The 12,834-nt window shown below is 37.0% G+C and overlaps 1 protein-coding gene across 1 annotated transcript in view; it reads right to left on the reverse strand.

Moving 5' to 3' along the window:
• MEGF9 (multiple EGF like domains 9) overlaps positions 1–12,834 on the reverse strand; it is a gene marked incomplete at both ends in the record, with an annotated part of 78,206 nt that overhangs the window by 24,569 nt on the left and 40,803 nt on the right. Inside the window, one exon of the mRNA XM_084237504.1 lies at positions 11,198–11,399. Coding sequence (XP_084093630.1) covers positions 11,198–11,399 — 202 coding nt within the window. The remainder of the gene's footprint in view (positions 1–11,197; positions 11,400–12,834) is intronic.

Consider the following 12,834-nt stretch of genomic DNA (forward strand, 5'->3'; position numbering starts at 1 on the left):
TCCATAGTTGACTAAGCATCTTTAAGTCACTCATGACTGTATTTGTGCAATGAAATATAATACAGCAGTGAAAAAAAATGGTCACAGCTATACATATATATGTTAATAGGTCTTTAAAACATAATAGTCTATTTAGGGCCTCCCCTGGTGGCGCAGTGGTTGAGTGCTGGGCTGTGAAGCTGCCCGCGGGTTTGATCCCTGGCCACCAGCGAGGGTCCCACGTGGCGCGCAGACTTCTCCTGCTGCACCCGCTGCTCCCCTCAGCAGTATATTTTGTTGGTCTGCCTGTTCTTCCCTGCTCTGGCTCTGGTGAATTCTCTCATCCTCCTGCGCTTCTGACTGTACCCAATGCTTGTATAAATAAATAAATAAATAAACAAACAAATAAATAAATAAATAAATAAATCTTTAAAAAGAAAAAAAGTCTATTAAACAAAATAAAGCAAACCAAAGAAAACAATGTTTTTTTTAATATAAAGTTTAAGAACAGCCAATTTATCATTAGATGATAAATTATTAATAATACATATTGAGATGGTTAAACTCTTAAAGAACTAAAGAAAGATTAACATAAAACTAAGTTGCTTCTAGAGCAAGACAAGAGAATGTAGTTGAGGACAGACATGCAAGAGATTTCTAATGTCTTGCTAGTGAATATCAAAATGTTTACTGTTCTGTAAATTGTATTATCTTTAAAGTTATCTATTACTGTATGAATGACACATTTTTATAATTTAAAAATGAAAGTTGAAAGAACTTTGCAAGATTATATCAGTAAAACTACTGGAGGCAGTAGAGCTTTGCAAGGAAACTGTCTGGACAGGGGCATTTGCAAAACTAGATACAGGCAGGAAATCAGAATTTTCAAGTCTTAAAATTTTTCTTAAAGGTTTATTTTGTTTATGCATGTATGCAAGAACTGGGGTGTAGGCCAGAGGTGCAGGAGGTGAGAGGATTCACCAGAAACAAAGTTGGGAGCAGAACAGGCAGATCTACTGAAATACACTGCTGAGGGGAGCAACAGGCGAGACAGGAGAGGTCGGCTGTGCCATGGTGGGTTAGCTCCCTGGCCAGGGATCTAACTTGTCTGGCAATACTTTGATAGCACTGAGACTTTAACCCCTGTGGCACCAAGGAGGCCCCCAAATCTTAGAATTTTTGAGACAGTTCATAAGTAGTGTCTCTTCTTTGGCAATTAAGTATTTTAAAGTCCCACTTATCAGAGGAGATAATTGAATGAGTGGCAGTTCAGTCAGGCAAGATTAACATAAAGAGCTTTAAGGATGGGCCTCCCTGGTGGCGCAAGGGTTAAGACACAACCTATGAAGCTGTCTGCAGCCTCTGCAACATGAGCTTGATCCCCAGGCCGGCCAGAGAGCAACCCAAATGGCACAGCAGACCTCTCCTGACTCGCCCACTGCTCCTCTCAGCAGTGTATTTCAGTCTGTTCTGTTTCCCACTGTCTCAGGTGAATCCTTTCACCCCCCCACACCTCTGCCTGTACCCCAGCTCTTGTATGCATAAATAAATAAATCTTTAAAAAAAAAAAAAAAGAGCACTGATCAGGTATTTTAGAAAATGCTCCTCATTTTGAGTTTGATATCATGATTAAACTGAGGTTATAAATTGGAAAGGGGGAAGGTTATGACAGAGGTAATGTGCCCTACTCATTATATAGTATTGAGGAGTACATGACTGTACTCACAGAACTGATTGTTAACAGTGTTATCCAGATGACTCAAATCATAATTTTTCATGCTAGAAATTTATCTGTATGGTAGCTAAACCTGGGATAGCTATAAGGCTTATTTGGAAAACAAGTAGAGGTACAGCCACTCTGTTAACTCTCACTGAGACCTACTGAAGGCAGCTAGTCAGACAGGTATTGGTTGTTTTGACCATTTAGTAGTTGTCTGTTTGGGAGCAAATTACCTAAGTCTCAGTTTCTTCATCTGTAAAATAAGAACAACACCGCTTCAACAAGTTGCTATTCTAGACTGAAAATATATACTACTATAAAGTACTTACCCTGGCACATAGTAAATGTTCAATGTTAACACCATTCATTCTCGTGTTGACTGTGGTAACACAAATGTTAGCAGTGTTTGCCAAGTTGTGTGGTATTTTTATCTCAGAAGGAAGTCAAACTACAGTTCAGTTTATAAGATTTTTAAACTTTTCAAGTGTAGTAAAATATACTATCAGAGAGATGTTTAATGAGAGATTAAATATGTGGTTTCTTTCTTCTTTAACAAGTCTGCAATTGCTTTGCCATTTGGGCAGGGATAGAAAATAATCTTGAAGAGGTCCTCCTCATTGGCACAAGAATCATTTAAGCTAGGTTTCCCTTAGTTATAGAAGTATAATGAACAGACACCACTGTCTTGGGAAAGGGTTTAAGAAGACCTTTTATGTTGGAGAGGGAGGAAGGTGTAGGGTTTGTTAGAAAGGAGCCTATGTCCTCACCCAGTATTCTCACCCAGTGTCCTCACCCAGTATTCTTGGCAAGGGCTCATAGACTGAGCTGGGACTGCACATGTAACTGAAGGCAATGACTTAGGATCTATAACTTTGGAGTCACAATTTAGGGCATTCTTGAAAGAACCTGGCACTAAAGAAGTAGGGTTCATCTTCCCTCAAAGAATGTGCTTGCCTCTTCCAGGATCAGACCAGGAAAAATATCATAACAGTAGTGAGCAAGCACCATCTTCAGGTTGTTCAGGACCAGGCCTTACCCCAGCAGCCCCAGAGAAAGATGAGAGGACTAGTCAGAATCACATTCCCTTGACACTTAGCATCAGAGCAGGATTTACTCTAGAATGACTGTAAAACTAGTATTTAATTGTTAGAAAATGGATTGCCTCAAGAGGAGGGCACTGGATTTATGCTACTGAGGTATACGAGCATACAAGTAATTAATTGGGAAAATGAGAGGTATGCCTGTATTTCAGCCCTGTTTGTGGAAAAGTCTATGAATTATATAAGCTTTAGACTTCCCCATATCTGTTTTATTTGCTAACCTCACAGGTCTCTCTATAAAGATTACTAGTTTTAGAAAGTCTTAAAAGATAAAAGGGCCGTTGGGTTTATTTTCAGCAGCACGGAAAGAACATGGGCATGGGGATACTGTGACATTTAACAGGGGAATAAAAAGTCCCATGGGATAAAGTGGGTGGCAACAATTATGAAGCATAGGGAAGCAGATTCAATTCCTGCTGCCTGCCACAAAGGAAGAATGGTAAGCACAGGGAGAGGGTATAGGCCTGAGAAGGAACCTGGGACTGAGCAATCCCTTAAATTCAGTTTAGAAAAACAAATTACCTGAAGATTTACCTGTATGTATTAAAACAAAAATAAAAACTTTCTAGAGAATTATGCACGGAAACACTACTATTGTGGGGCCACTCACCATCCTCACTAGATTGCATTTTAAACATTCTCTCCATTTTCACCATTACCCTAATTATGCCCCTCACTAGTTTTCAGTCTTCTCTTATCTCCCCTACATACATTGGCCCATTCTATTACTGCTAGAACACAGATCTTTCTTCTGCTTAAAAATTGCTTCAGGAATAAAATCCAAATAATGTGTCTGACTATAAAGCCCTCACTGACCTGACTCCTGCAGAACTTGCTAGATCATCTCTGCTCCCAAGCCTCTTCCACCTTACATCCTGTGTAAGCATATCTCTGAGATGTTAATCTTGCTATTTCCTGTTCTGTAACATTCTTTCCCACCTTTCCACTACTATATGTCTAAATCTTTTTTTTTTTTTTTTTTTTTGTGGGACCCTAGTGGGGAACCAACCGGCGCTGCAGAGGCTGCGGGCAGCCTCTCAGCCCAGCGCTCAACCGCTGCACCACCAGGGGAGGCCCTCTAAATCTTTTCCTTCAAAATTGAGCTCAAAAGCTATCTCCTCAATGAACTCATCTATGACTTTTCCAGCTGTAAGTGTGATCTCCTAGGTTCCTAATGCACTTCACGTTGTGTCTTTATATATTATAATGTGGGTCAATTTTACTTTGCATTATAGTTATTGATATGTTACGTATTTTTTCAGTCTGCTTAATAGACCAGAAGCTCCTTTGAAATGAACAAAATTTGTTTTTAAGAAGTTAACATGTTACCAAACACTATATTTATATGAACCTGATTATTTATACTATTAGTATACATATTACCACATACTCAGAGGAGGCTCTTAGAGGAAGCAAAGTAAATGAAACAAGTAGAGGAGTCTGGAACATGGTTTAGGGAAAGTAATATGTTGGATCAACAACAACTCTGTCAACTCACTGTGACTAGATTGAGTTATGTCTAGATTTACATTTTATGTTAATGTTTACAAAGGTCACCAATAATTAGAGGAGGGAGTATTTTTCCTTTATTTGACGGCAGCTAACATCTAGTTAATAATAAGATCAAGTCTTGTATTGAAATCCTAACTTAAACTGTAACTTAAATCCTTAGGTTAGAAATGCACATAGAGCTTTCCAAACCATAACAGACTTGCATTATTGCACTTAAATCTCAATGCACCCAGTGCCTTTTTCTAAATAAGCCCATCTGTCTTTTTACTAATATTCCAAGTTTAGTCTAATATGTTTTATGATAAACTTATAAACATGAACTTGGTGAAATGTACATCTTCTAAGACATAAGCCCTTTGGGCACTGCACATTATTGAAACAAATGACCCATCACAGGATAGAGGCTGGGATCAGTTACCTGCCTTTGACCAAGATGCCTACCTTTTCTTTTTTTTTTTTTTTTTTTTTTTTAAAGATTTATTTGTTTATTTATTTATACAAGCACTGGGTACAGTCAGAAGCACGAAGCACGGGAGGGTGAGAGAATTCACCAGAGCCAGAGCGGGGAGCAGAGCAGGCAGAAGGACCGAAGTACACTGCTGAGGGGAGCAGCGGGCGGCAGGAGAGGTCTGCGCGCTATGTGGGACCCTCCTCCGGTGGCCGCGGAGCAGCCGGGGATCGAACTAGAGCTGCAGAGGCTGCAGGCAGCTTCGCAACCCAGCGCTCAACCACTGCGCCACTGGGGAGGCCCAAGATGCCTACCTTTTCAATTCTACCTTCAAGGAAGAAAGATTGATGTGTATCCTTCAAAAGTAATTTAAACTAGAGATTAGCATAACTACAAGAACAATAATTGGGTAAATAATAAGCTATTTTAAATAAATTTAAAGCTCTGGGGCTTTGTTCTGTTTTCCTATAAAATAACATAAGAATATGCTAGTTTTGAAATGCACACATGGTGCAAAGATGAATAAGATGTAAGAATTATATAAAATAAAATATTAAAAAAATATTCTAGTTTCAAAGATTTTTTTTTTGAGTTTGACACACAATGCACCAGATGTCTCTATGTGAATGTCCCAGTCACTTCAAAATGAAATGTTTGAAACCTAACAGCATTATCATCTCCCTCCATCCTGCTAATCTACCTGTTTCCTTTATCTAGTTAATGCAATATCCCTTCACTCATGTGCCCGAGTAAGAAAGAAACAAGAAATCATCTCTCTTCCGTCCATACTCCATACACACAATCAGCTCTCCAGTATGTGTATATTTTATCTTCCAAATATCGTACATTGGTCCCTCTCAGTGTCAATACCAATGTCAATGCCAATTTTTCTTGCTTGGATGACTACAATTGCCTTCTTACTGGTCTCCTTACCTAACCTCATTGTCTATCATCTATAAGGCAGACTTCTGTTAGAGAAATTTTTCTAAAAAGCAAATTAGATGTCACTCCTTACTCAATATTCTGCAGTGGATAAACTAATTTGCATGGCAAATCAGATCCTTCATGGTCTGATTTTTTATTTATTCTTTATTCATGGACTCTGTTCATTCATCAAGTATGTACTGATTCTATTTTGTGCCAGACACTGTTCTAGGTGTTAGAGATGACAGTAAACAAATAAACAAGTTTCATCTCTTATCATTTCTCACTCTCCTTCAACCCTTCCTTTCCACTGCTACCAAGTGTTCGTGGCATTTAAGAAATAGAGAGCTACTGGCAATCTACTAAAGATGCCTTGTTCTTTCATACAAACTTCTACTCATCCTTCAAATTTCAATTTAAATACTACTTCCTTTCTCAAGACCTCCCTGAATTTCCTGTGTACTTATGAATACTCATTTTTTTTTTGTATTTCTGTTTTCCACTAGATAATAAGTGCCTTGAGCACAGAGATAATGTCTTTGGACACATAGTTGGCAAAAGCAATGTCATTATTAAATGTAACAATAAGTGACTAAAGAGAGAGAGCTTTCCTCAATTATTCATTGTTTCTAATGATCAAATAACTTTTTCTTGATCTCCCAGAATTATATGCAAAGTTTACACAGCAGCTAGTACTCCTGATTATAACACGAAATAATTTTCAGAGCTCCCTATGAATGTGAGCCTCAGAGGTTTTGTCATCACTCTATTTGACATTTATTTCAGCGTAAGTTTACTTCATGAGTAGAATGCTGCCCTCTGTCCTAGGGCAAATTCCCATAATTAAAAATGCAAAGTAATAAATATTTCAAAATACAATGTACAACAACAACCACAGATTTTATGGAATAGGATATTACAACACTACAGAACTTCTTTGTTATCTTACAGACAATTCAAAAATGATGCAGGTTGTAAACTAACCTATTATGACTACATTTAAAAAAATTAAATCAGTATGTAATTATCTACATACAAAGTCAGCCCTAACAATATTTTAAGGACTACATTAAGACATTGGGGATCCACTAGGTACATTTCTTTTGAGATAAATGCTATCTGATTTCCCCACTCGTTTATTAAACATATATCCAAATGCGAATCAGGAAAACATTAGAAATATGTATCAACAGCAAAAATGAAAAGTAAGATATTTTAGCTTGACTCCTTCCCAATTAGACAGGTTGGAACACCAATGGTGACGTGAGGGGGTGGCCATCTGTCAATACATAAAGGACTTTGTGTGTGCACACAAAGACATTGCTCAGCCTACATCTGGCTCCTGCAGCCAAATTCTACCCTCTCTGAGGCAACTCCCACTGAAATATATGGGCATGAAGAACAGGGAAATAAATTTTTAAGAAGCCAGCTGTTTGTTCCATGGACATTAGATGTATGAAAATCAGGACAGAATTGAGGTCACTTTTCCGTCTTTATTTATTTTTAAAAAGAGAACAAGGAGAGCCAAACAAAAGAGAATTTGAGTAGGTGTTAAGAGATCAGATGGCTCATGTTATTGTATAATCTTAGGAAATTCACTTGAATTCACATGCTTTTTTCCTCCTAATAAAGTCTTCTTCTCATCTTTGTATAAAACAAATCTAACCTGAAAGGCACATCTTAGTCCCACCTCCACTGGAAAGCCTTCCCTTACTACTTCAGCTTATTCCTGTTCTTTTTCTACTTTAAAATACTCAGAAATTTAACATATATTTACAAACTGTTTCATATTGGCTTCCAGTAGTTTTGTGTCTTCTAGTTTCACATGGGTTATATGTTTCTTGACAAGAATAAAAGTAATACTGCTTTTACTCCAAAGTGTTTACTCTCTTTTGTGAGTTACCAAATCTATTCTTCACTTAAAAATAAAAAACAAACAAACAAACAAAAAAAAACCCAAATCACAAAAACAGATGCATCTCAAAGATATGGCAACATAACAGATATTACAACTGATGAGTATTCAGTGAAGGGTTGATCTCCAATGCTCTCAATTTCTACTAACTGGGATTAGCCCTACCAAAAAAACGTTATTTATATAGCACGAGCTACAGCTCACTAGGGTTAGTGATTACCAGAGGGCATCAGGAGAAATCTCCATAAAATATCAAGTAGCCTGCACTACAGCATCAGAGCTTCTTACAATCCTCACTCACTATGGTTAGTATCCAAGATTTTTTTTTTTTAAATATTTATTTATGCATACAAGAACAGGGGTACAAGCCAGAGGTGTAAGGGGTGAGAGGAGTCACCTGAGACAGAGTGGGGAACAGAACAGGCAGACTGACTGAAATACACTGCTGAGGGGAGCAGCGGGGAGACAGGAGAGGTCTGCTGCGCCTTGTGGGTCACCTCCCTGGCCAGGGATTGAACTCGTGCTGCAGAGGCTGCGGATTGCCTCATAGTGCGATGCTTAACCTCCTGCGCCACCAGGGAGGCCCCAGTATCCAAGATTTTGAGAAAAGCCACCTCAGCACTGTGGATAGGAATACATACTTTAGAACCAGATTGCAAACATTTCAATTCCAACTCTCTAACTTACTGGCCATTGGCTTATAAATTAGGCAAATTTCCTAACTTGAAAATTTTTTTCTAGTAAGAATGAGACTAATAATAATAGTGCCTACCTGATATGGTTGATATGAGGATGAATAGAATTACTATAAGAAAATGGCTTAGGATAGTGCCTAGCATGTGTTCAACTAATTTAGGTGTTGTTATTATTATTATTATTGTTGTTGTTGTTGTTGTTGTTATTATTATTATAAAATACAGCATGTCCAATTGTAAAAGGTTGAAGAGGCCTCTTATGAAAATGAAGAAAATAAACATTTTTGCTAAAATGAGTAATTTCCTCTTTTACCTACCAACAGAAACAAATACCCCAGTTTCTATTCAGACCAAATTCTGGAAGTCTAGTTGACTTAATTCTCCTTTTTTGTGAGTCACCAATTCTATTCTTCACCTTTTAAAAAAAAAAAAAAAAAAACAGATTCACCTCCTAGGGAGTTATTGAGCTGAATTTATATGCCAGTCACATTGTAAGTGGGTATACACACACACACACACACACACACACACATGCACAGAGAGAGAGCATTTAAATTTTCACAAAAATCCCTCATGTTACATATATTAATCTTATTTTACAGATAGAAACACTGAGGCTTGGAGAGGTCAAATATATTAATAAAGGTCATATACTTAATAACTGACTAAAGCAAGAATGGAATCTAAGTCTAGTAATTTCAGAATCCACTTCCTTTCTACCACATAACACTACTTGCCCATAATTTCCTTTTTCTCTTAACTCAACCACATATAATTTATAGCAGAGCAGAACATTAGAGGTGTTTCCTTATAGTTTACCCACATGTTCTTGCCAAAGCACATAGTCTGCAGCTTCACATTTCTGTGCCTCTAGTTTCATGTCAATTTACTTCCTTTCTGGTAGTAAGATATACAGTGCTTAGAGCTGGATTTAGAACTCCCAAGCCTACCTTCTAATGACTTCCTCTAAGTAAAGCCTTTTAAATGTCTTTTTGTGATGCACTGCTTGCTCTGACAAATTGCCTGACATTCTGAAATAATATTGTTACAAATATTTTAATTAAACATTATTCTGCAGTAACCCATAGGAAGGAATTATGGAACAATTTCAAAAATTTAAAATGCCCATCCTTGCAGCCAAAGATAGTCAATAAACGAGGAAAAGGAAAGAAATAAAGGTTAGAAAGGTTATGAAGGTAAACTCATGGGAAGTATGGTGAAGAAACTGAAAGGCCAAACAAGCATTGTTAGAATCATCCAGATGATACTGAAATTATCCAGAATTATGACAGATACAGTGAGAGAGAAAAAGAGTGAGCCATGCCTAAGAAATCAGGGGTGGTGCCCAGGAGGAGGAACAGCTACAAGGAGGGTAACAGGATAGTCTGAGCTTTAGTGGAGATGGGGTTAAGAAGAATTTGTAGAAGACCTATGAAGACAGTAAGATATATATAAATATTAGTATGTCTGTTTTTCCCTTCTCTTCAGCTTCCAAAACTCTCTCTCAATCCTCTCCTTACTTCTTTCTCCTCCAATGAAGCAGTTTTACCTAGAAATTAATAATTTTCTTCTTCTCCAAAAGTCCTCAAGGCAAATGTGTTTGCAAAATCTTGTTCTAAAAGAAGTAGTAGACAGGGTCTCCCCTGGTGGCACAGTGGTTGAGCCCTGGGCTGTGAAGCTGCCCGCAGCCTCTGCAGCGCCAGTTCAATCCCCGGCCCCTGGAGAGGGTCCCACATGGCGCGCAGACCTCTCCTGCCGCCCACTGCTCCCCTCAGCAGTGTACTTTGGTCCTTCTGCCTGCTCTGCTCCCCGCTCTGGCTCTGGTGAATTCTCTCACCCTCCCGCGCTTCTGACAGTACCCAGTGCTTGTATAAATAAACAAATAAATCTTAAAAAAAAAAAAAAAACAAAATATCTACTGCTAAGTATGAAAGAACCTTGTCTGCTAAAGAGCTAAAGCTTCTTTTAAAACATTCCCTTATTTAAGCCAAGAATAATACTTTGAAACCTGCACTTTACTGAGTAATATGTACTAGGCATTTTATATACCTCTACTCTTTTAACCTTCATAACAACCCTGGAAGAAACTGAGGCTCAGAGAGATGAAACAACTGCCGAAAGCACAAAGCTCCTAAGTGGCAGATCTTAGATCCACACCCAGGTTAGATTGATTCTAAAGCTCATATCCCTGTATTACATAGCATTGCCTCTTCAGCTTTTTGAACTAGGGTCCACTAAAAACATTAAACGAGGTCAGAGAATAATTACTTTCAGTTTAATAGAAGGCAAATCCTTGGATGCCGGGGCACTGTTCTCCTAGATTAAGTCACCTTCAAATAGCATATTATTTTAAAGGTAATTTTCAGACAATTCCTGCTTAACCTAGTATTAGTACCCAGAAATATGCTGGTACACAGAGAAAAACTAGTCTTTTCCCTGCTAGTTAAAGAAATTAGAATATTACCAAGTTTAAGCCTTAGAATTGCAAAGAAACAGTCTCAGAGATTTGATAAGAGGAAAAATAAACCAAAGACTACGTTTCCCGAAACGCCAGTGGCATGTTAATAAACAAAACAAGAACATTTCCACTGGAAATGTCTGGGAATAATCACTTCCAGAGAGCAGACTGCTTTCTCGATATATTTTTTCCATGAAATATAGAGAGATTATCAGAAACAAACTTGGTCACCCAGGTATTTCTGAAGAACTGAATCCATAAATTATATCTTTAAAATCTTGACATTAAATATAATATATAAAATGAGAGAATATAAGTATTTATGCTTTGTAAATCTATGGCTCCCCGCCCTCTTCATTTAAACCTGCTTGGACTTTCAGAGCCTGAACCTTTTTTTTTCCCTTGATAAAATAAAATTAATTTCACCTCTACCTTCTGCCACTTACCTGTTACACAGTATGCTGAGGGCTCCATGTGGACTACAGTGACATGGCAGACAGAACCCAGAAGTGTGATTCAGGTAAAAGCCCTCTTTGCAGGTTTCACAGCTCAGCCCCTGATAACCTGGGTGACATTCACACTGTCCTGTGGTCTGGTTGCAGTGATTCGCATCCAGACTTCCAGCCACAGAGCAATTACATAAATATTCTGTAAAGGAAAAGAAGAAAAGAGATATTATTAAGATTTAATGTTTTCTGAACAAAATTAACATTTTTTCTTAATAAATGCTCATGACAACTTTGAAAGGATGAATAAAATTAAATGAAGTTCAAATTTATCTTCTGCTTTATTTAAATAGAGAACTATCTAGAAAAAATTATATAAAACTATGTATTGTTTATCATTATAAAATTAATATCCTTCCTAGTACTCTTCATCTTCTAGGCCTCTAACCCTACAATCTAATGTGTGTGGGGATCTATATATTACTAGTTTTTCTGGATAGGAAAATTCCAAAGGCAGGACCTATCCCTATCTGCATGGTACCAAGAACACATGTGGAAATGACATGTTAAATAATAAATAATCCCATTGTATACCTGCAAAAACCTAAGGCTCCGATGGTTAACTGTGGTAAGTTACACATGTCAGACAAGACTGTGCTGCTACAGCTGAAATCATAGTAAGTTTTGCTCAAGAAATTAATGAAGAATTGAAACTTTAAGGTAAGGAAGTGATAAATAATAAAACCCAGATGAGAAAATTTATAGATTCATCATGATGAATGCATTAAAATCCATTAAAATTTGAATTTCTTTTCCAAATCAAAACCTTTAAAAAAATTTTTCTTTAGATAACATTGCAAACAGTTCCTTAGATGAAAATATTTAGAAGTCTCTAGTCTTTGCCTTTGAATACAGTACATTTAAAGGTAAATTAGGATTTGCTTTTGCATTTTATATAATCTTTTTTCAAGAACAAAGTATTTTCAACATAATTAACATAGTATCTATTAATATGTAGGACTTTGTAAACATGTGCAAAAATATGTAGCAAAATTCCACTGCACATATAACAAAATTTTACATATTTCAGGACTAGCTCCCATTCCAAAATAGCTATGAAGCTAGATTTTAAAAGCCCAGAGAAACATATGGTACATATTTCTGAAGAGGAAAGATACTGTATAAAAAGGCATTATACAAATAAATGTTTAGCTTGGACGAATGATCTTCAATGTAATTTTTGATGATTTTTAAAAAGTTACTAGTGACTAAAAATTCAGAACCTTCAAAAATTATAACAAAGTTTCCTTCTGTATTCTAAAAAAGAAAATTTACCTTCAATATTCTCTATGGCTAATTCTAAATGGCTAATCTACACAAGTCCAAATGAAGGATTTCATAAAGAAAGTGTAACTTGGCCCACTCTATACCAACTCTGTAGCTCCTAAACGTTTTCAGTTCCTAACTTTTCATGTCAGTTTATTATCCCCACTCTTCACACTTTTTCAAATTTGGACATATATTCCAAATGAATGTATATGTGTGATTATGTTAAATATATTTTAAGTTTGGACACTGAGTTAGTTACAAAACCCAGAGGAGAGTTCAGATTTCTTCAAATCCAAGCTTAGGAAAGA

This window comes from Talpa europaea (genome assembly GCF_964194135.1).
Source record: "Talpa europaea genome assembly, chromosome: 7".
NCBI classification, from domain to species: domain Eukaryota; kingdom Metazoa; phylum Chordata; class Mammalia; order Eulipotyphla; family Talpidae; genus Talpa; species Talpa europaea.